Source organism: Falco cherrug, chromosome 10 (genome assembly GCF_023634085.1).
Source record: "Falco cherrug isolate bFalChe1 chromosome 10, bFalChe1.pri, whole genome shotgun sequence".
Classification (NCBI taxonomy): Eukaryota; Metazoa; Chordata; class Aves; order Falconiformes; family Falconidae; genus Falco; species Falco cherrug.
Window position 1 is genome coordinate 34180186 of NC_073706.1, and position 24581 is coordinate 34204766.

At 45.5% G+C, this 24581-nt stretch overlaps 1 protein-coding gene across 3 annotated transcripts in view; it reads left to right on the forward strand.

The window, feature by feature from the left end:
* Positions 1-23555, forward strand: part of LRRC56 (leucine rich repeat containing 56) — a 65357-nt gene extending 41802 nt beyond the window's left edge. For all 3 annotated transcript variants that reach the window (XM_027810538.2, XM_027810539.2, XM_027810540.2), the window contains 9 exons: positions 7282-7378; positions 7790-7987; positions 12190-12367; positions 14486-14686; positions 16170-16234; positions 17379-17503; positions 18373-18566; positions 21185-21551; positions 22339-23555. In XM_027810538.2, the coding sequence (XP_027666339.2) occupies positions 7282-7378; positions 7790-7987; positions 12190-12367; positions 14486-14686; positions 16170-16234; positions 17379-17503; positions 18373-18566; positions 21185-21551; positions 22339-22540 (1627 nt within the window). In that variant the 3' untranslated portion in view covers positions 22541-23555. The remainder of the gene's footprint in view (positions 1-7281; positions 7379-7789; positions 7988-12189; positions 12368-14485; positions 14687-16169; positions 16235-17378; positions 17504-18372; positions 18567-21184; positions 21552-22338) is intronic.
* Positions 23556-24581: the final 1026 nt, after the last annotated feature.

The window sequence follows — 24581 nt, forward strand, 5'->3', positions numbered from 1 at the left end:
CGCAAAGCCTGAGGCAGAGATCCACAGGTAAAAAAAAAGCAATATGCTGGACCTTTTCCCCTTTCCAAACTTGAAACTTAAAAGCAACTAACCAACAAAATAAAACCCCAGCCTGGAATAAAAGAGTGGAATCATTTTATTGGGAGAAATATTGCCAGTGGCATCAGCGCAGTAGCCCATTTGGAAAACAGCTTCTTATTCACATGGAGGTTGCCACAAAAAGATGGGACAAGAGAGACACCCTACTACAAAGACCTTTGGCAGCAGCAACTTTTCATTCACACAGAAATTCTTCATTTGCATGTAAAAAGGAGTTATGAAAACGGAATTTCATAGACATGCTTGTTATTTAAAAAGACCTTTGGTAAATACATACTTTCTGTTCAACCTAAAACACAGTTGTCTTCCTCTGATGTGTTTAAGCTTATGAGTTGCGAATTGCCTAGCAAAGTCTTTTTTGCTTAGTTTTTGAAGTCTCCAACAACATGTCTCAACAGGGTTAGGAACCCTTCCAGTGAAAAAGCCGCACAGCTCAGAAGGAAGGCGGAGGCCAGAATATTAGGTGCTACTTTTCCATGGCATTGCAGCCTAAAAGCAAGCTTCTGGCTGCAAAAGATGGGACACCACTCTTGTTATCTTACCCCTAGGGCAGCGGTTCATGCTTGCACAAAGGAGCGTATGATGCTAAAGGCAACCTGTGTGCCGTGGCTGCAGGAGGTGCAGGACAGGGGACACACAAGCCAACGTATTGCTGCTTGAATTTGGACGAGGAAGTACAAAACCATCCAAGGCTGCAATACTGGAAAGCAAGTCAGGTCTTCACATTGGTATGACCATTTTTTCAAGCGTGAAAGGACACTGCAGGGACATAAGGACACGGCCTTAGCCCTGCTTACGGAGTTGGGGGCTGTGTCATGGATTTGATCAAGTACGAGCAACACATGCATACAATCAGTTTTGCAGTTTTGAATACTTTACAGTTATTTGAGAGTACAATGAAACTATTATGTAAGCTTCCTATTAGAACATATGTTACTGATTTAAATAACATTCAGGCTTTAAAAGTTTTTGCTTCTGATGTCAGAATTATCTGTACAACGAAACCATTGTGTGCTGACATATGGACCAGATCACTGTTATCACAGTGCGGCTTGATAAATTCAACTGGATTTCTGTAGATCAGAGACAAGATTCCCCCCCCCCCCCCCCCCATTCTCTTTACTTTTTAAGACTGTAGTTTTGTCACTCTCTTAAAATCTAAATCTCTTCGATTACCAATGCCTTTGTTTTCAGAGTGATATTTAAAAATAAATATCTGCATCAACGGCTATTTTAGAGGGATTGCTACTGAAGATTTATTCAACAGATGCATGTGGTCTTTGAGATACTGCTTGCAAGTTCAGTGGATTTAGTGTTTTATTGCTAGGCGAATGATTTGAAACCAGCTTCCAAAAGAAACTATGGTTTTCAAGCTGATGAACGTGTTCAGGGTTGTGCTGTTGTGTTTACTGGGTAGCTTGAGCTCAGTGGAGCTATTCAGGATTTATTGTGAAACCCAGAACAGGATTTGGCTCTCTAGGTCTGGTCTCCATCCAGTAAAGTTTTGGCTGGAGTGAATCAATCCCCGAAGAACAAGGATGTTGGATTAACGGAAGAACGCGTTATTTCTCAAACTTGTTATTAGGTGTTGTAAGCCAAACTGTTCCTTGCCCCTCAGCTCTCCCCCCGCTCTGGGGGAGTGATGACAAGATGGGAGCGTCAGATTTCATGGGAAAAAATCCGAAATGGTCATGCAGAAGTGGGGAGTGTGTTGCCAAGACCCTCACAGAAACACAGAGCTGTTTTGATGAGTTCCCATCCCTGCAGCAGTATCTAGAGATAGTTGAAAACCAGGTTTCAAACCTTCGGCCTATGAATATAATTTTTTTTTTAATCAATTGTAAATGCAAGTTTCTGGGTTCAAGGTGAAAGTGGGGGAGCCTGTGTTGGTTTCTTGGCGCTTCTGGATACTAAAGCAATGATCTGTTAGTCAATGCGTGTTGTACAGGCAAGTGCGTAGGTGTGTGTGGAGTAATTTCTCCGCAGGACACTGGTTTGGCAACCTCAGAGGCTGTAATCCTGTTTATCACAACCAAAGATATGACGTACGCGTTCCCGTCTCTGTCTCTCTGCTTCAAACCTGACCTGCACGAACCGTAGCAGAAGTGAGCAGGTTATAGAATTGCTTTGCCTATTAATTCCTTGCCCTTTCTGTGAAGTTCCTGGCTTCCACGTCACTCAGGACAAGACACTTGTCCACTGGAATTATTTGCTGTGTATATTAATGGGAGCTACGTCTCCTCTACGGTGTCCTCCAGTTCCTTCTGTATGCTCTTTGTTGTTTGTACATCACTGGGGTGCTCCCGTGCTGCGTCAGACGACCAGATGCCACCAGCTTTCTACAATGTCTCATCTTTTTCCTATTTCAGCTTCAGACTTTTCTCCCATATTCTCTACCCTATTTTTGGAATAGATGCTGTCATTTTCTATAGTTTCTATCATGCCTAATGCAGAAGGGTTCTGGTCTTTGAGATGCATATCATTAATTACAGTCTCAGTCAATGATTTTGTTTTTGCGAGGGGTGTGTTTTGTTACGCTACATTATAATTATATGTATATATATATACATATATATATGTATAATTATAGTGGATTTTTCCTCTTACTACCCTGGTAAATGGAGAGTTTATTATTATATTAATTTACCCTGGTAAGTTATTACTGCAGATTCCCATTAATTCCATTTCTTGTTTAAAAGTCATGAGATACATCTACCCGGTTTGGGCTGATCTGACCCTCTGCACTCAACATAAATGAAAACATACCCGTGTGCACGCTTGCACGCACACAGCGGCCACGCGTGCTCACACAGCTCCTCGCTTTGCTCTGACCCCCTCCAAAGCGGACGTGCCAGATGCAGGAGAGCTGGTCCCAGAGGAGGCACTCCCATCTCTTGCAAGCTCTTAAGTTCTCTTCTCACCAGCCAGAATATTTCAGAAATATTTTCAGAAATGCAGGTGCGTGCAGTTGTCAGGAGCAGCTTGCTTTGACTTACATTGCTGTTTCACCTTACAGCAGCTGTGCTCTTGGGGGCAATTATCTGTGTAGTAATTAACAAGGGATTTTTCTCTGATGCTGCAGCTTCCAAAAGATTAATTTGTTAGTTACCGAATAGAGTATTTGCAGATGTACTTTGCTGCGATAACATCTCTGACTGGAGATGACTTGTTACAGACGCAGGCATAAAGATCTGCAGGGCCAAAATGTGACTGCATGACCCAGAATTTTGGTCTCCTCCAGCACCTAGCATGACCCCGGAGTCAGCGAGGGGAACTTTGTTCCTGGCTTTAACTTGCAGTGAGGTTCTGCAGTCAGGGCTGGGCAAAGGAAAAATTCCTTTTGCCTCTTCTCCTCACTGCTGTTTGTCTGCAGTAGCAGGGAAGGAGAGACAGGAGGCATTTGCTCTCCAAAAGAGCTGGAGTGCTCTTCTTGAGGGGCAGGGGGCAAAGATGCCTTGGCTTGCTAGCTGCCTTTCCTGAAATAGGGTATAGAGAGCAAAAATGGGCTGAGTGATACCAAACCGTGCGACAAAATTCATGCTTTCTTAGTCTTTTGTTTCATGGGTTAAATGTGAGCTTGGGACAGTCAACTTTAACCTTGTAAGAAACCAGTTCCCATTAGCCTCCATGTTTTTTTGCTTTTCTGAAGTGTCTATAGAAGCATTTTTGAATAACGAGACCCTGTAATCGAACACTGGGCTGCACTGCAAACATGCAGCAGTTCTGCCTTTTGCAGGTACCCGAGACATGGGATATAGAACCTAATTCCTTTGGTGGAATGCTAATAGGAATCAAATTTGACTGGTATTAACCTCAACCATGCTACTCCTGACTTGCACCAGAGTTAGCTGTAGGAGGCTCAGAGGTGCAACCCGTGAATGAAACTGGAATGGATTTGAGACCATGCACTTGGCAGCATAAATTGTGAAGAGTAATGTAAGTAGGTTTTAGAAGTCATTGAAATTAGTGTCTTCTTCTGGTGGTGTCTGCAACAGGAGAATGCTTGGAGACTCGTTAGCTCGTAATTCTGAAAGAATACCTGCTGTGCATGACTTAGCAAGTGGCGTGAGTAGGGACTGGCCCTGCCTGGTGTGCGCTGCGTTCGGCTGTAGCCAGCACTGGTACTGAAACCTCTGTAACACACACAGGGGAATACGATTTAACTCTGGGAGTCTCAGACCTCTGAGCTGGAGCAGGGGCCTGCTGCTTCAAAATGCATGAAGTGAGCAAGGTTTTAGCAGGAGGAGGAATCGCTGTTTCTTCTTGGGGCCTTGTGTAAAAACTGCTTGGGAATTAATCCTTCACTTTGCTTTGGCATCCTTTATATTGACAGAGGAATGTTAGGAACAAGCATGCTACCTGAAGCTCCATCTTTTGGCTAAAGACCTTCACTTAGGAACTACAAGACAAATTAAAAATAAAAATAAAATCTATTAATCGTACCTTACCATACCATATCTAAAATAATCAGGTTAGGATAGTCGTCAGTTTTGCTGGCCTAATGAACAGAGCGTCTTACCAGAAGCTCTTGTTTCAAATATATAAAAATGAGAGCGAGCACTTTCTTTTACCTATGTTCAGTGGTTTACAGAAAAGAAAATTGTGCACCAAAATTAGCCTGAAATTTGAAAAACTCATTAGTGTTTGAAGTGGGTCATGAAATGAGCAATGTAATCCCTTCACGTTACTCCTAATGTCATATTTGTGTTTACGGATGTGTTGCCCTTGGTTGATGGTAGGTTCTGCTTTTGTAACGTAATTTAATTTCTTTCTTATTATAGGCATAGAGCTTGCAAATCTAATAATAAATTTCTGTAAATATTACTTTGGGAGGCATCTGTTCCTTAAGGAAGCCTGAGAACCCATGTTTGTTTTATTTATAACATATGCACAGCATAAATAGTTCCTGGAAGATCTTCTGCAGGGCTGGGGATGCGATGACATCCAGGGACATTGTGATCTGGGTGACTGCGTGGGAAGACACGTGACAAACTCCCATTTTTTTAGGGGCTTATCTGGTCACAGGTCCAGTGACAGGATGGCAAGCGTTCCCTGTTGTCCTCATAGCTAAGGGACGAGGTGAAGTTTGCAGCAAGTTTGCTGCGGGACCGTGTTGTGTGTACGTGCAGGGAGTTGTGTGTGCATGTGGCTCGCTTTGTGCTTGTGTCTTTGCACCAGCGGCGCATGTGAGCACAGCCAAGCTACCCAGATGCACAGAATTTGGTGGGGGAGTTGTGGTTTATGTCAGCTGAGGGTTTTCTTCTGTAAGGAGGAGTAGCCTTAGATGGAAAGAGATGTCGGGTGACTGAGATTTTTCTTATTTGCTTTGTCGTGGCCTTTAGATCAGCTGCACTGTTTGTATTTCAAAGGCTATAAAACGTTACGTAAACCCATCGTATGGTGTACCCATCGTGAGCTCACATCTGCAGCATCCAGGGCAGAGATGATGAGGGGCACCCGGTGCCTGGGGCCCCTGCGTTGGTAGAGGATGGATGAAATGAAACAGGTCTGAATGAAACCCATGGAGAAACCGTGCCCCAGAATGCAGAGGGGTGAAAATCCCCAATTTCAGCCTAGAAACTCCTATTTGACCCTGTATTTGATAAATCACAGGAGAGGCACATCTGGGGGTATTTTTCCATGCATCCATCCTTTCTTCAACCTTATGCGGTCTCCTTTCTGCTGATGTGGCTCTTCCCAAGTGTTCAGATGGTGGAGAAACAATGAAAAACACAAACAAGAGTGCATCTGTCCCCACTAAAAGTTTCCTGGCCTCTTGGGGCTGGCTGTGCAGTATCCCTCAGGCAGGCGATTGACCATCGGGTGTTTGCTGCAAAGCTGCATCAAAGCTGCACGAGGTTCTCAGAGGGCAATGAAAAGCTGCTGGGTTTTCCCATGGTCCATAAAGAGAAGACAAGAGTAAGGGATCTGTTACCTTTATTCCAAGATTAGAAGGGAACCCATGACCACATTATTTTATCTTCTGCAATTTTCCCTAGACAGGGCATTCAAGTATATATTATTTATGATAATGTATATTATAAAAACGGGTATTCTAAAACATAGCTAATCCACAATTTGAGTGGGTTTAATTTAAAATTTTAATGTTTTTTTTTTTCACTTTAAAAGTCCAAGAATCTCTATTTAAGAACTATATTCGCTATTTGGATGTGGACCTGGGCAGCTGGCACTGCTTGAGCATGCGCGTCGGACAGGGTGATCTTCAAGGGTCCCTTCCAACCTCAGCCAGTGCTGTGATTCTGTGAACTCCATGCCAGTCTCTACCTTTTCTGATAAACTGGCCTTGTATTTAGTTCCCCCCTGTTTAGTTCTTTATTATTCAGATGGTCTGCTATCACAGCTGCAGCAGAGAATTCTGACCTTTTGCTTGGTTTGGGATTTGATAAACTGTTGTGTTTTATTTATGTTTGAGCAGTGGCTTTATGCAACTTAATGTTACTAAATACAGAAGGTGGTTAAGCCCTCAAGTTTATTTGCCACCATTTTTGCATTTTTCAAAGGCACAATTATCTTTGGATTGTGCACTGTTGCAACGTCAGTGGGACATGACACATGCATGGAGTTAAGCAGGTCGGTATGTGTTTTTTTGGATTAGGACCAGAAAGTTTGGATACAAATGATCCCTTATTTATATTTTGCTAGACCTAAAGGGTGGGAAAATGGGATGGAAAGGATTCTAATTTTCTGCTGATTCAAACAATGGGTTTTGGCAAGAGTGCTATTCCTTTCAACTGCAAAATCAGAAGAAACGTAACTCCGTACGAGGACAAAGTGAGGTGACTGTGCAATCGGCTCAGATATGTTAATTTGGGTTATTGGTGAAGAGTAAATTATGCCAGCACAGGCAAACCTCACTTAATTCTTAGCGTTTGGCTGTGATTTATGACAGAACTACTATGATGTAGCTCTTGGAAGAATTTTAATCAAACCAAACTGGGGTGCCACGTCGTCATACAAGAACAAAGAGGTCTGTGAGAGAGGGAGGTTAAAGAGGGGTACAATTTCATTCTCCACCTTTGAAGGTGAACATTTTTAATGACATCTCTTGTAAACAATGTGAGATTTGAAGGAAGTAGCTGTGGCCTAGTCTTAGGGAAAGTGAAAGCAAGTCCCGAGTTCCTTCGCCCATTCAAATAGAACTTGAATTGTTTCTTTTGTAAGGGATCTTGGAACCACGTTGTCCCATCTCTGTGTCCTGTGGATGGCTTGCTGTGGGCTCTCTGATTTAGATGGGATCTCTTCCTGCAGCTCTCTAAAGGTAAGTATAGATGTGTCCTGCCAAATGACAATCTCAAAACTATCTTCAGTTGATACTTTTTCCTTGTAGGCTTTGTTCTCTTTACAACCTTTGTTTTACTAACGGACTTTGGTTGGATGCCTTCAATTGCATGTTTTAGTTTAGAAGACACTACAGTTTTGGTGGGGGTTTTTTGATAAGGTGTAACTTTCAGGCCTGCTCCTGAAGATGCCTAATGCAAAATAGCATTCGTTGCTATATTAGCCCTAGATATTTAAGGTGACAACAGCCACACTTGAAAAGTGTTCACTTGCGTGCTCATTTCCTGTTGTGCCATGTCATATTTCAAATATTAGAAAACATTTTGCAAAGCTTGAGTGTTACTTGTGCAAGCCTGTGGTTTATATATTTATTCTGTTTACTTCTGCTGAGGAACTCTACATAGCCTATAACGATATCTCTGACCTGAGCCAGCTGACCTGGCTGGATCACCTTGAGGTTTTGGACCTGGAAGAGAACAATATTGAGGACATCAACCAGATGCAGTACCTAGGACTGTGTCGCAAGCTGAGCCGCCTGACAGTGGAGGGCAACCTTATTTGTCTGAAGCCAAATGCAGAATCAGCAGAGGTGAGGACTTGGTTTGCACACATTGTGTTAATTTTTGGCAGTGCTTTTTTAGTCTGAGTTGGAAACGAGAAAAATTCCTGCATCTTCCTATTGTATCACTCCGAGTGATGACATGGGATGCATTTCTTATCTTTCATTCCTGTTGATTTTGTCCTCTTGTGGGTATTGTCTCCAAGATGAGCACAAATGAAATACAAGGAGTGCTAGTAAAGACTCAGGCCTGTTTCCTAGCAATGTGTTCCTTCTTACCTATGAGAATGGGATTAAACTAGAAAACAGCTGTTCTGATCCATACAGCTGTTCTGCCGTCTCCCAGCTTCCAGTGCAAACAAGCATCTTAATGGAAGACCAAGGAGAGCATGGACCCCAGCTGTATGGATCCTTCTAGCCTGTAGGGATCTTGTAATGGGTTAGAAAGCCAATATTTTTTTTACAAGATGTGCCAGTTGCAATGTCTCAGTTAGTTATCTGTTTTTGTTCGTTTGAATTTCTTTTGGAAGCTCTCTGGTCCAACAGCGAGTGCTCCAGGACCACCACCATGCTCAAAAATTGAACCCTCAGAAAAACAATGCTTGAGATAACTAGGAAAAGCTGTGCTGTAGGAACAGCTTGCTGTCCTTTCCCCTGAAAGATTAAAATCAAATGGCCAAAAATACCTTCAGCAAAAGCTGAAGATACAAAATACAGTGATCACCTCTTACATACTGAAATGATAAAATCGTTTCTGCGGAGGTATTTTGTTGAGGGCATGAGATCCACTGTGTCACAAAGATAGAAAACACAGTTTTCATCAGGAAGAAACACTGCTTTGGGTTTCAGGGCACTCACCAAGAAAAGTAAGGGAGATCTAAATCTACATGGACAGTCTCAAAGCTGTATTACTCCCTTTTACTTTCCCCTGCTTCAAAAAACCAAGCATTGCTGGGATATAAAAATGAGCATCCTGGCATGTGCTGAAAAAGTAGCTGGAGGAAAAGTAGTGTTTAAAAAAACTGGTCAAATAGGAGTGTTCCTCATTTTGGTCACATGGTGTCTAACAAAGATCATGAGGTGACAGTTTATGGCCAGCACACAATATCTTGTCATCCAGACCTTCTGGAAGGTGACAGGCCCACACACACACATAGGTGTGTAACACGCAGCGCTCAGGAAGGACGGTGCAGTCCCCGGCGGCACCGTGAAGAGCTGATAATGCAGGGGTTATCAAAGGAAGCAGAGCAGGAGCTGGCACTGTGCCTCCGCTGTGCCGTGTTCCACAGTGTGCATTTCACAGTGATCATGCCCGTGCCGTTAATTTGCGTGAAAGGTTGGGTTTGATATTTGTCTTGGATTTAGACTCGAAAGCTCTGGTGCTATCACTAAAACTCAGTCATGTAGTAGACGTACATATTTTAAATCTTTGTGCTTTTTAGATACACGAGTTACTAGCATTTTTCAGATTTAATTGTTGGCTTGATCATATCCCTCAGTAAAAGGAGCCACAGAAGGTAGTGCTTTAGCTATCATAATTTTCCTCTCTGGAATCCAAAAGAAAATATTATACACTTGCCTTTCTGTTTTGAACTGCTAGAAGTATACTTCAGAGACCACATTTGTAATGATTTGCAAACAAAATGATTTCTCTATTAGTAGTTCTTCCTTACGGAAGATGCAATCATGAGAGGAAAAAACTTATTCCTACAGTAAGGAAGCACTGCCTGCTTCTGGTGGACAAAGCACGCCTACTTAGTGGTTTTACTCTCACGGAGACAAATACAACTTCTGAGACTTCCTTCTCATAGCCTCCTACCACGAGCATGATGCAGTATATCCTAACAGCGCAGAAAGTCTGTTTCTACTCCCTTGTCATTCCTGCTCAATGAAAAGTGGTGGTTTTGGAGGACACTTGGCATCCTCAGCCCTCAAATGCACTTGTAATGGAGAAATGTCAGATCGCCCTTGGTTTGTTTAGCTGAGGAAATAAGTCCTCGGGATGCTGCTGCGTGTTGTCACGTAATGGGAATTCGAAGAGGAGTGCGATGTGGTGCTGTGCCCCATGCTCTTCTCCCTGCGGAATGGCTGTCTCTACTTCTGCGCAAGTAGTTGCATTCAAATGCCAGCCCGAATGTGTCGAGGGAGCCTGCACGATGGTGTTTTACACCGAGCTGGAACAGGCAGGCAGTAAGTTCACTGTGGTCTCCCACCCAGTCTCCGTGTTGGGAAGCTGCTCAGCCCCGGGATGGTTACAAAGCTGGCCCTGCCCTTGCCTGCTAAGAGCTTCTCTGTGGGCTTTGTCGCTTTCTTCATTTCAACTGATGTTTGCATTTCTTCAGGGTATAGAAAAGCCACCTGAAATACAGGAAAGAATAGATGTGGGCTTACTTTGCCGTGCCCTTGATGGCCAGCTCTAATTCCTCAAGCTCCTTCTTGTAGTCTAGCCCTTGCTACAGCTCTGTCAAAGCTCTTCTGCTTATTTACTTTTAATCTACAGAATGGTCCAGCGAAATTTACTGCTCTTTCTTCAGACAGGCTGTTTGGTCTCTGTAATTTGATTTTCAGATGAGCTCATCTTCCCCTCTTATCTAAACCAAGAGCAACAACCTGATGATAAATTCTGCAGCCTCTGTTGCAGTCATGTACCATAAACGTAACGTGATGCTTCCCCCCGACAGGACATGGCTGGGAATTGGCTGTAGCCCAGGCACTGCTCTGAGCACATGTGGTACGGGGTAGCATGGCAATCGGTTGACTCATTTTCTAAATGAAGATTAAAGGCTTAGTTAGAGAAATTTAGTGTCTGCCTCTTAACAACGAACTCGCGCTTTGTTTGGTGAACTCTCCCTGTCTCCCTCAGTGCTGCATCGTGCAGAGGGAGGGAGCATACAGCCATCCAGGTCCCACAGAAAGATTTCTGTTTGTTGAATGAGGACTTGGCTTTGTGGGGTTTCCTAATATTGCACACAATGTCTTGAAAAGCGTAATATTTATCCAGATGAAGCAGTTGATTTGTAGGTAGCTGTTCATTCGTATTCTGCCAGTAGCTGTGCACTCTTGCTTTCCACTTTCTTTTGGTAGAAGAGATCGCCATCACCGTGTTCTGCCATTTGTAATCGTGAGACTATTTTACCCAAAAATATTCCCGCTGCAAAGCAGCACGACCCAGTCAGCCCTGAGGTATTTTTCCCAAAGATGAAGGTGCCACCTGAAATTGGTCTACCACTGGAATCCACCAAAGCAGCCCAATTCGCCATGTGCTCTGAGCACAGTTGTAACTGTTCTGGGTTGGCCTTGCTGCTCATAGGTCCCCAGGCGTTGGCATGTGCTGGTGAATCATTTTATAACGTGTCAGCTCCACCCGTGCCTGCAGCAGGGAGCTGCACCCACGCTTTCCCCCACAGCTGTCACACGGAGTCCATGCGCACTGGGAGCAATCACGCTGTTTTCTCCAGCCCTCACAAAAGAAACTCAAGCCCAGTCCAGTTCAGCCTTCTGCACCTGCTGTTGGCGTGCCACCTTTTGCAGAGGAAAATGTAATTTGGAGTAAGCCATCGCTTCTAACTGTATAATATCACACAGCGAATCCCCAAAGACTGCCCCGGAAAATCAGTGCAGTTCATTCACTGTAGCTGGTCTATGGTTCCCTGGGAATGTTCTCTCTTTTTCCATGGGCAGGTGTAGCAACACTCAACACGCTTTCGAGTCTTCCCTGTCACCTGAGTATTGATGCAGCAACCAGAGAATCACAAAAGCAGGGAGAGAGGCTGGCTGAATGCTGAGGGTGCACAGGTTTTCCAGGGGCATCAGTGGCCTTTTATGCTTTTTTACATTATACATAATGTAAAACATAATATACATAATATAACAAAGACAAATGCCAAAGTTATCAGTGACTAAACAGTACGTAAAGTTTGTGGTGTTTTTTAAAAAAAACAAACAGTAAACTTTACATAAAGTAAACAGTAAAGGAGCCTTTGGGCAGGAGGCACGTGTTTGCAATGCTCAGGACGTGCCCATGATCAGTTCGAGTAGAAATGATGAGAGGAGGAAGCACAGTGAAATGAAACTCCTGTCCGTATGTATTGCTGTTGAATGAGGTGAATAGGTTTGCCTCGCAGAAGGCGTTTCAAGTTATACGGCAGTCGTACAAACTGAACACTGTTGTGCTGCTGGTGGATGTCCACAGTCTGTCAAATAAACTGTGATCACTTTCTCAATTTCTCCAGGACCCAGATTATAATTACAGAGCTGAAGTAAAAAACCTCATTCCCCACTTGGAGTATTTGGACGAAGTACCAGCAAGCCAGACTGCTCTCCTTCCTGCCAAGAAGATACATAAGGACTGGCTAATCATCAAGGAATCCATCAAGAAAGGTGGTTTAGCTGGAGACTTGTCATGGTTAGGTATGTCAGGTTTCCTATTGGGGTTCATTTTTCAGGTTATGATGTGTGAAAAAGAAAGATGAAGAGCAAGCTGGCCTCTTCAAAGCCAGCGTTCAATTATCGCAAAGCGGTGAAGGACGTTGTCTTCTCCACTTGGGAAGTGAGGAAGCTAGAATTCAGCATGGTGCAGATTTAAATGAAAGCTGTCCTAAGCTGTGCATCAAGATCAAAAGAATGCAGATGAGTTCTAGAGCATCAAACAAATCCAGCAGCAGTTGGGAGTCTGTACTTAGCGTTGGTTCTGCATGATGGAAAGAAGCAAAGCTTGGAAAAGAATGTTTCAACAACAGCTGTTCGCAGGCCTTTCCATGGTAGCAGTCAATCCCATGTAGCACGGATGTAGCGGGATTTCCTACTCCAGTTTAATAATAGGAAAGGCAATTTGGTCATCCCCCGTCAATGGTAGCAACATCCTAGCAACTGAGATTGCATGGTCCTGTAAGAGATCTGTTCCATTTCCTTTGCCTCTGTGATTAAGTCCATTACAATCATTAGTAGAGAGTAAATGGTTTGAAAATAGATCTGTTGTGCCTTTGCCTGTAGCCTTCGTTATACTTCAGATGTCCACGCTTTTATGTATCATGCTACATGCACTTTACCACGTACCATTAAATATTACAAAGTATTTCCTATAACTGCTCCTGTTGCTTCCCATTAGTGTGGGCAATGCAGTTGGCTTCCCAGCCCCCCCCCCCCCCCCCCCCCAGTTGTGGTGTGCCTGCCAACTGTACTCCATTAAAAATTTAGTTTGTTTTGGAATAAGTACATACATTTGTCATTTATTTAATCCCTGCGGGTCCGAATCGTTAGTTGTAATAGTAGTTATGGTAGGGAAAAAATCCATTAAAATCTGATCCCTCAGTGATCCTGCTTTGGCAACGTCAGCTACACTTCAGAAAACTAGTTAACAAAGGGAGCAGACAGGAACAGTGGGAATGAAGCACAAAAATGTGAATTCGTATTGTTTCCTAGTGTAACCAGACTTACAGTCTTGCCTTCAGCTCTAAACTGATCATCTTATATGGTCAGATTAAGACATCCCCATATTTTTTTCTTTCCTATAGTGATGTTGACTCCGGTACTTTTCACCCACTGTGTATTTCATGGGTTTATATTAATAACTACGGCCAAGGTATATTAAAGGTCCCTAACACTCAGCTCTTAAGGAAATGGCCGTATTATTACAGAGCTGATTGCTGCATTGTGGAGCTGGGAGATGCTCAACACTTCACAAAGCATGCTATTCATCTAGGCACCAAAATGAAATTTGCTTTCCTATGGATTGTTGGCTGCATGTGCTGCTCTTACAGCTGTGCTGTGCTCCCAGGACAGCCGGCAGTCGGGCAGGTAAGAGGACAAGGCTCTGTCTGCCTTTGCTAGCTTGTGTATAATCCACCCTGTCCCACAGAGTTACAAAACCTCGGTTATCACCTTTCTTTCTGGGGTAGAGAAGTATCTGTCTCTGAGGCAGTACTGGCAAAATCTGTCACTGCCATTCCCAGATTTCCGTAACTCCTGGTACGTGGTTTGCCCTGATTGACCAGTAGCTCTGGCAAGGTGGCCATCATCATTGTGCCTGGGTTTTTGAGCAATGTATTTTAAGACTGAGGGCTTGGATTGTGACTCTGGCAAGCCTGCAGCACTTCCCCACAGGCAAGTGGGCTGCACATGAGAGGCAGCTTACTCTTACCGTAGGCACGCAGGCAGGGGAGGCAGCAGAGCCCTGGACACATCCAGGCTCACCCCTGGGACACTCGGAGCTGGGTGGTGGGCACAGAGGGGTTCCTGACCCCCAGTCTCTGTGCCAGGAGGAGGGTGGGAAGGGACTGTGGTTAGTTGGGGACTCCAGGTTCTGCCTGCTGCAGAGGACAGCCGCGGGGGACTGCATGCAGCACCAGGAAGCCCTCTGTCTCCTGGCTGGACCCATTCCAGCACATTTCTTGTAGCTACGATGACGTATTTTTCTGTCCCCGACAGTTCCAAGTGTGCAGCAGCAGCCCACTGTATTAGCAGCGTATGGTGACGGTGTGTCTGAAGCCTTGCACCACTGTGCTTACACTAGTGAAACCTCTCTCTTAGATTCGTGTCTCGGGGCAGTAGCAAGGCAGTCTGGCTGCAGACCAAGACCCCCGACAACTTCCAGACCTGGAACCACGCTATGGTCTGCTAATGCAGGGAGATGTGGCAACGCCCACCTCTTGCACAGTGGCTGTCCTCTTCCAGCTCCCACTGTTCCTGATGAGCTGCTCGCAGAAGATGCCTCCAGTGATTTGACACATGGTAATGTATGAGTTTTAATCCTGTTCTTTCCCACACCTCCACCTCCTTCTGAATGTTATTACTGCTGATGAAAGCCTGGCTACTTTGAATACCACCCACCCATTCTGCTACTAGATCAGGTTCAGTATAGTTTTTCTTCCATAAGACTCACCTGCTTTAGCGTGGGCTTTCCTTTAATTTCCCCTGCAGCAGAAGGTGCAAGTCACCCTGGCTTCCCCCTCCTCAGCCCCTCACCCCCAGGCATTACGTGCTGCTGTCCCTCTCGACAGCCCCGTCCTGCAGTGGTGCTGTCTTGCTGGAGTTGCCTTTCACACCTCGTCAAAAGTTGTCCTGCTCAGTCCTTTAAATTACCCGTCAGCCTAGCTGGGGCTCGCTTAAGTCACATCTGGGCACATCTTGTTCAGTCACAGGAATGTGGTCCAAGGTAGTCCCCTAGAAAGGCACGCTGATGCACACTCAGCCCCCGTTGGATCATGCACACGGATCAAACTGCGTACATCACTGCTGGCAACGAGCACTTTCTTTCGGGTTTCCAGGGGTGGCTCCCTCACCAAAAGGAGTCAGTTCCTTGACTTCACATACCTGACCTACAGGCTCGCCCAAAACACAGGTGCACCACTGCCCTTCGTGCCCTGGCCACCTGGAAGTACTGCCATGCTAGCAGCTCCTGGGGACAGCCGGATGGAAAGGGAGTTCACTTCTGGTACAATATTTGGTGCTTCCCAAGACACCCTTCCCTGGCTCCTGGAAAGACCTTGATGGTGCAACTCCGCTGGCCCATAGAGTGCAGATTAGATAGGAAGATGGTGTTTGTTTTCCCAGCGTTGTGGGGTGCTTCGCTCAGATGCCAGTCCCACCTGAGTTCCTTGCTGTAGGTAGGACTCAGGGTGATGAACTAGATGAAGCAATGCAGTGTCAACAGCTGAGCGTGCATTCGGGAAAGTACATGGAAACCAAGTGCAGCATTGCCAGGGAATGAGACCATGATTTCACGTGCACTTTTAGGTAACTAGCTCTACTGGTAGAGACAGTTTCACCCAATGTTCACTGATTCTTCCTGCCCCTGTACTGCCTTGTCTCTTGTTTTGGCAAGAGCATCTGCACAGCCACATGGGGAACCTGATACTGATCGAGGTCTAGCTGAAAAATAACCTAGCAAAACAAACAAACAAAAAAATCCCAAATAGCATATTTAGTTTTAATCTGGCTCTGTTTCCTGATCTGACTTGCCTGTGTGGCCACACAAATGTTTGCGCCAGCGCAGTGGAGGAGGCAGAGCAGAAGCAGAAGGAGACAGATTCTGGCAGAAACGGAGAAACTGCCTCTAAGCAGCAGTGTCAGGCCACACCAGCTGACACGCTGAGCCTATGCCATGGAATATCCCATCTTCCAGTCTGTGGGAAATGATGTTGACTGATTTCGAAGACAGCACCTTTTGTTAAACACTGGAGTAAAAATGTTTCCTTTTTTCCTTTCTTCTTAGGACTCAGTCAAGTTATATGCGGGAACCCCACCAAGGCCCTTCGTGCCAGGAGGCAAAAGCTAGGTGTATGTTTTTCTTGCAGACTTCATATTCCTGCCTAGTGACCCCTATAAATCCTGGGATAAACCTGAACGCCCGCTGTGGCTTGTGGCAGCTCACTCTCTTCTGTAGCCCAAAAGCCTGCAACATACAATTGGCCTCGAGGAGGACGGAGGGTCTTTTGCCCCGCCGTTACAAAGGTGCCCGTGTCCTAGCAGCCATCAACCATCAGCTGTAAAGGAACATGTGAAAACTCTTTATTGGCTGCTGGCAGCACATTTCCTATCATTCTAGCCGAGCAAAGCGCAAAGCAAGATTGCAAAATTTGATGGTATTTCTACAATAGCTATTAGATACAATTTTTTTAGAAGTGTTTCTTTGATGCTGGCATAAATAGTCAGATCGCTGATGCTGCCGAGCCATTCCTATTGCCTAAACAAACACAAAGCCAAAGTGTGTTCCTCTTGGCAGCGGGGTGGTACCCCAGCCTGGCGGGTTGGCCTGCTTGCTTCAGCAGAAGCTGGGTGAGAGGGCACCCCTATAAAGGGGTGCAGTCTGGCTTGTCATGGTCACTTTTTGTGAGCCCTGAGGTGCAGCATGGCAGGGATACACGTGTGTGGGTTTAAAGAGGCAGTGCTAAATCAGGGAAGCGGCCCGCACAGGGTACCTGCATCGCTGCGCTGTCGGCAGCCTCACTTAATGCTGACAACAGATGTTAAAGAACTGCTGGGAAAAAAAATGTGTCCTTCCCTTGCCTCCCTGCTGCTACTGCCCGAGCACTGGAAGCTTTTCTGAAACAAATGTGAGCGTTTCAGTGAATGACTGTGTGTTATAAACTAAGATGTGGAAGGGGACTGCGGTCATATGCCGAATGGTGCAATTTCTGTGGTACTGGTCTTAATGTGCTTATTGGTATAGATGCTATGGGCTTGTACGCCAGTGAGATATACATCAGCATTTTTGTTACAGCCACCCTGGGTTCCTCAGGCTGTAACAGTGCATGTGACCGGGGCATGGTGCTTCTTAAACTGAAGAGCAAGAAAGTAGGGAGGGGTGATCTGAGAAGTCAGGAGTGACAGCAGATTTTGATGCCTTCTAAAATCCACAATCTAGAAGCAGAGCTGGGGAGAGCTCCTGAGGTCATCAAGGTAACTCCTATCATTTTTGCAGCCACCTGCACCTTTGAAACTGTGCGGTCTGAGGACAGAAAACATTTACGGCTCTGGAGGAGGAAGAGATCTGCACCAGGAAGATGTGTTCTCTGACCTGAGAGTACAGAGTGAGCAGCACAAGCGGTGAGACAGCGGGAGCAATCTTGTCGTGCAATAAAACAGACATTCATTTTGTGCTGTAATAATAAAATAAACTCTTTGGCCACCTGGTGGCAGTTTCAGGGGATAGACTTGGCCTCCTGCCTTCCTGTCCCTGGAGTGGGATTCCTTTCATCAGTCCTCCCGGATCCTTCCATCAGTCCTTCCGGATCCTTCCATCCATCCTCCCCAATCCTTCCATCAGTCCTCCCAGATCCTTCCATCCATCCTCCCCGATCCTTCCATCAGTTCTGCCGCTGGAGCTGCTGTGGGGTGGCCAAGGGAGAAGAAACCTCTGACCTCTCTGTAGAGCAGGCTGAGGACCAGCCCAGGCAGGGTGGGCTGGCTTGCTTAGCGAGAGCAAGGAAATGACTTTTCGTAACGGGTAAGGCATTCTTGGCCCTGCCAGTGTCTATCTTTCAGCCAGTAAAAGTGAAAGTGGATGAGGTTTTCTGCAAGCATCGCGTTGGCCTAACCAAATGAAAGGCTGAAAGGAAAATACTGGCATGCTGAGATTCCCCCATCTATCTCACAGACAGATAACGGTGGGTTTGGAAGTAGAACTGATGATGAATTTATTTCTCTGAGCTTACTTCCCTGTGTAGTACTTTAAATCTGCCCCATTTCACTTGATTAACTTTTTAGCACGCTTTCAGATAATCAGACACAGGCAGCTTAGATGGCTGATCCATTTAGAATGATTTTCCACATCTCCAGGAAAGTGGGAAATCGCAGTGGGTGACTAAACCCGCTGCCTGGGTGTTTGCCTGTGTGGCCGTGCCAAGCTGCACTTGGCTGGCTGCACGTTCACAACTCCAAGGCTAACTACGGGTGTGAAACTCGATGTTGCCCAGGTGCCTGCAAACAGGTCAGCAAGAAGAAGCCACCCAAGCACTGAAGGCAGCTCTTGGTGATGAGGAAGAGGGTGACGACTGCAGCCTGCCCGACAGCTGTGAAGATGAGTTGAGGGAGACCTGTGATGAGGACCTCATTGAAAGGATTTCACTTGATTCTTCTTGCCACTCCTCTCTGTCCCAATCTTCCTCAGGTACTGGACCTAAACCTGTGGGCGTGGGTTATCCCTTGGTAGTGACACGTGCTACTAACCATTTGTAGATAGGTGTGTTAGTAACTGCGGTGTTTTGTGAGATCTGGCTTCTGTGCTCTAGAGCAGCAGTTTGGAAATACTATTGCAGAGGCAGACCCGAAGTAATCCGTTCAAGTTTTTAAGCAGGGCATGGTGGCCAGCCGTGTTGACTATCAGTTGATGCATTTTGGCATGGATCTGTAGAATTAAGAGGAACAACGCTGATCTTACACCAGCTTAGCATCAGCTCTAGAGGAAGGACATGCTTCTGTCTTTTACCTTGTGTCATTAATTTCTGTCAGTGCCAGGTGAGTCTAAAATACAGTTGTTCCAACTGAACTATATTTTAATCCAGTTGGCACTGACGGAAATAATGGCTGAGCTAATGATTAAGGTTTAACTGGGCAACTGGGAATTCTAGAAAGATATGCAACCAAAGGAATACATTCAGTAAAAGAGCTTAAAACTGCGGTGTGCTCTTCTGCTCAGGAACAAAGCCAAAGGGCTCTCTGGAATTGCATGAACGAAAGCAGAATTCCCACTCTTCGCTACTTTTTGTATATTGTATTGAAGACTATTAGAGACATTAATAATGGTTATTCCAAACACATATCAAGTAGGAGACCTTACAAAAGTACAACTTTAATCTGTTTCTATTGTTAGTAACAACTTCTTTTTTTTGCCTCAATAAATATTAGCATGTAAGTTTTCATTTTATACATTTCTTTCAAGGGTAAAAATGGATCTATTAAAATTTGGAAAAATATATTTTGGAAAAAAACCAGAAGTATCATCAAACTATTCAATGTCTCTGTGTATTAACAATAATATAAACAATATCTCCTTAACAGGAACAGAAGCTGTTTAGAAAAACCTAAAGGAATGACCTGTTGTCTAGTGACCGCAGAAGTCTTAGATTATGATCTCATGGTCTCTTTAGATGTAATCTGATCTTTTTCAGATTTAATCTGATTTCTTAAGGCTGAGTATGATTTATTATGATCTCATCATCTTTGTAGATTGAGTAGACAATGCCCCAAACATCTCAGAGTGTACCAGTGTCATGTGCTATAGGACTATGGAAGTGAACGGATGGCATAGATCTGCCCATCTTGCAATCAAATCTGTTAGGATCTGGTTGCAAGATGGATGGAGCAGTTGAAATCTAGTATTACCTAAGGCATGGGGTGGGGGGGGAGATGACCCAGATCCCAAATCACAAGCAGCTGGCCATAATAACCAAGATTCAAATAATCACAAACACAGTAGCCTTTTCCCACTGTCACTAATAGACACATACATGTGTTTTGCAGAGCAAATACCCGGTAAAATTTTAGCATCTGATAGCCTTTATTCAGCAAGGCAGTTAAAAATCACTTGACCTCTGTGACTTGAGACTGTGTCAAGATTTGGAGATATATTTAAGTGCCTCAACACTTAGTTTCAGAAGTTTGTCCTACCCAATGTGGCTTTCTCACAGAACAACTTGTAGCTGGAAACAATCCTTCTGACCAGGAAAGGACAAGTCACTTGAGCAAAACCGCTCTTGTGTAAAAGTGTTTGCAGCATTGGATCTGTATAATCTGCATTCTTTGGGAGTCATTGAGTGTTATTCTGGGCTTTTGAATCAGGCATACCAGTCTTTCAGAGTGTCTTTACTTAAAAACAAATAAAAAACCCTATGAAATTCAGGCATTTTGAAAGCGTACAGTATGATGGAAACTATGCAGTGAACGTTTTAGATCAGCTTTATGTGGTTACCTAAGCAGTAAAATACATCCCCATTAATTAGGGGCTATAAAGCTGAACTTTCTGAGCCTGGGTTTTGGTGGCACATTCTTTAGATTGTGTTCCTGCCCTGGACCACGCAGATCAAGCGTTTAGGTACAACTGGTTCTTTTAATAGACAAGAGCAATCAGATCCCTGCTATCTATAGAATGGTTTTAAGCATATATGCATGCATGTTATATTCATAAATCAGGAACAAGATTTTTCTTCTACGTATGTTGCACCTGAGGATTACATGGGCTAAAATATGAACAGCCCGATAGTAGCCCTGCGTGTAATGCAGTATTTTCCCTAGCAGTCAGGCACTTTCTGTTATTTTAAGGCTAATCTCAAGATCTTATCCTTACACCTCTGCCTCTGAATAAAAAAAAAAGTGGATCCACTCACCTGTGATTACTCCTGTGCCTTGAATGTTAGACCACTGGATGGAGTCCTCCAGTATTTAAAGCAAGTCAGTGCAAACACTGGCCAGGAGTGATGCAGGTATGATCCTGCCTGAGAGCAGGAGGATGGTTGAGCTGGTCTGTCCCTCTTGAGCTGTGCATGGCTCGTGAGCAGTTCCAGTGCATGGCACATCACCAGCAACACGGGCAGGGAGGCTGCCAAGTAACCCAAACCCCTGACTATCAGAGGAAGCAATTCAACAAGGCCAGCATTGCTGTGTGCCCTGCGACACATTTGCCCACCCAGCTCCGTCACACAGCATTCTCCAAAGCCTTTTGCTCACTGGGTTGGTCATTCGGAAGTAAGATGAACTGGTAAATCACTGTGCTTCTCCTTCCTGTTTCAGGTTCGTCACAGGGTCAGGAAGGTGCAGTGTTCTCCAACCCAAACCACCGTCTAATTCCGTCCCCTCCAAAAAGCCCTTCACCTGCATCCCTAATGGGTCTTGCAGCAAGACCCTGGAAAATGAGGAACCACAGGGTAAGATGCCTAAAAATACCCAGCCAAGAGGAGGACAAGCAGTGGACACAGCGAGGCCAGACAAGGGCTCACCAAGAAACCCCATCCCAGCCTCTGGACAAGGCTCTTGCTCTCCTGAGCCAGCACAGCTTGCCAGCTGCTTCTGGATCCCAAGGGCAGCGCCAGCCTGCTGGGAACGCTGGCCGGCAAAGGCCTATTTCAGGACCAGCAGCTGCTGGATCAACAAGCATCAGGTATGTGTGCACCACTGGCAGCACTGTCTGCAGTGTGTCAGGAAAACAGGAGGGACTTTATGGCAGGAAAAAGCAGCCTTCTGTGTCGTCTCCGGAGTCTTCTGCCTATTCTGTAAAAGGAGCTCCTTTTTTTTCTGCTGACATTTACCTTTGTCCGCCTAATGTTAAAATGAAACATTTTCTCATGTTCCTTGAGGCTTGATCTTTGGAAATTTTGTATTTTCTTGAATAATAGTTGTTTGCTTTTTTTCCTCTGTTCTTACTGTTCCATCCTCATGTTCCCCACTCAGAGCCAATGCCCACATCTGTTGCAGAGCTCTTGTAGTGGTGCTTGTTCAAGGCTCTCCTCAGGTAAACCCCAGGACAAGTTCCTGAAATCCCACTTCATTTTTTTTTTTTCCCTTGACACTGACATTAATTCATGTCAGAATGAGCTCTGGAAAATAAAGTAGGCATTAGAGCAGTGTCACATGCACCAAAACATGGTTATTTCTGAACCCGCTTACTGTAAGATTAGCATTGTGTTGCTTCTTTGAAGGAATAAAGCTGAGTTGCGACATGACACCCAGATGTTGAAGTTCATGTAGTCATTACAGAGCAGCAGCGGCAGCGAGCGCGTGCCTGCATGGGAGGCTGGTGTGCCTTGTGCTGCTCCCAGGCCTGGCAGCTTTTGGTTCAGTTTTCAGAGCAGGAGATGGCAGAGCTGGTGGGGAGAATGCGGCTCTCCAGACCCAGGGTGCAATTTCATCTTAGCGTTTCTCTCTTTTTTTTTTTTTTTTTTCCTCAGGCCAATCGTGGACAAGAGGAATTGTGGATCTCCTGGAGAGATCAACTGCCACGCGCTGCCTGTCTGCTCATCCCCAACAGCCTCGGGGGGGTTTGGGCTGATGAACACCGTGCGGCCCCTGACTGCCAGCGCCGTGCTGCAGTCCCTGCCAGACAGAGCCACTGCCTCAGCAACGTCTCAGAACAAAAGTCCCCGCTCTTAGAAGGTACCCGGGCGGCAGCGTGTGTCAGAGCCATGTATGCAGCACCGTCTTGAATCGATGTCATCTTTCCGATTCTTCTGCAAGCTAAACACAAAGCTGTGCAAGTAGAGCAGTTCAAACAAATGACATGATTTGCCTCAATTAAGGCTACAGCCGGTCCAGAAATGCTTTCTTTAAAGAGCACCCGCTGATCAACAGAAGAGCTAATCAACCTCCTATTACAGCAAAACATGGGTATTTTTGCAGCCGTCGTGCACTAAAACAGAACAAGCCCTGAAGTATTTCCACGCTCAGCCAGCTGACCTAGCAGCAGCCCCGTGATGTATCTATCTTCTGCAGTCGTGGATGTTTAACACGCAAGGGACAAAGCCAAGGGCTTGAGAGGAAGCATTGGCTGGAGCAGGCTGGAAGGGAGGGCTGCGTCACCTTGAGGAAGAGCCCGGCAAGGCTGGGTGCTTTCAGCCCTTCGGCCGCCACAGGAGCTCACCCCGTTCACAGGCACCCAGGGTTCTTGGTGCCTGCATTGCTGTGGGAGCAAATGCTGACCAAGTGGGTCATCCCAACGAACACGTTTGTTTGCTCCGTTGCCACCTGGAAGGATTTCTCTCACTTCCTATGGATAGATGTTGCATGCCAGGATTCCTCTGTAAGCAGGTGTCAGAGCATCCCCTGCGTGTGCCTTTCGAGTCAGGCATCCCACCTCTAGACTTTCCAGTTTCCTATGACTGAATAATTTTAAGTAATGCTGCAGCAAAAACAGTGCAGGGAAGTAAGGGAGCAATCTCTTGATTTTTTTCGGTAGGGCATTTGCTTTATATTTGGGTGAGATTTGAAACATCTATTTTAGTGACTGCAGACTGTGAGATGCTGATCCAAATGCCTGTGCCTTACAACTTTATTGATGTTGCAGTCTGAAACCGAGTGTCATCACATTTTTTCCCAGTTTAAATTACTATGTTAGGTATATATGTTTAAACCAGTTGATAAAACAGTAATTACATGATGAGTGAATGAATTGGTTTATGTCTTCTTTCTACTGGTCAGCTTAACGTAGAGGAGCAGAATAACAGAGAAAGCCCCAAAACGTTGTCTCATCATGGTGATACTTGAACCACTTTCTCCTACAAAATAGTCTGGAGCTTGAAGCTAGCTCGCCCAGTTTTGGTGAGTACTAGAGAAAATCATCCATCAAAAATCATTAAGAATTATGTGGCCTGTGGTTCTGTGCAGTACTAGGGATGCAGGCAGGATTTCCCATCAGATGTTGCCCAGCAACAGGGCCTGTGTCTTCATACAGGCTCCTAACATCGACTTTTTGCCAGTGTCACTGACCATGACCATCACCAAAGGAAAAATCTGACCTTGTGAAAGAAAGAAGAAAGCGGCAGCATAGTTTCCAGAACGCTCTGCACCCTCCCTGCCTGCTTGAGGTCTGCAGCCCTTGCTGGCGGTCAGCACTGGTGGCCACCAGGCCCTTCTCTGTAGCCAGAGTCATGTCAGTGGGAGGTGGGTAGGACTGGCTTCTCCAAATATTCAGAGCCACCTTCTCAGTCTGCATCCTTGATGTCAAAGGAGCAGAGGGGGAAAAAAACCGTGAGTGAGTTTTTGTGCATGGCAACTGGGGCAGCTAGATGGGTCTGCGCATGCGCATCTGCAAAACTCTGGATCTGGGAAGTGCTCTCAAAAGTGCCTGTCAGCTTTTCTCGTGGCAAACACAACTCATTTCTATATGTGCATGAGGCAAGGAGCTTCTCTGCAGTGGCAGAGAGGGCTTGGAGAAATGGTCGGGAAAAAAGCTCTGCCTCCTGTATGGGAAGTAAGAGTCACTGAGGGCTTCATCAAAACCATTTAACTCAGGGTTTCCTTTTTTATCTTCCCTTCGGGTACCCCAGTGGTAACTCTCAGGGGTGCAGGCAGTGTGTGACCTTCAAAACAGCCACCCCCCCCTTGCTAACCAGCCCTGCTGCACTGATGGCCTAACCAAGGCAGTGCAGTGGCGTGGCGGGTGCGTACAGAGGCAGGAGGAGGTGTCTGCTCTACC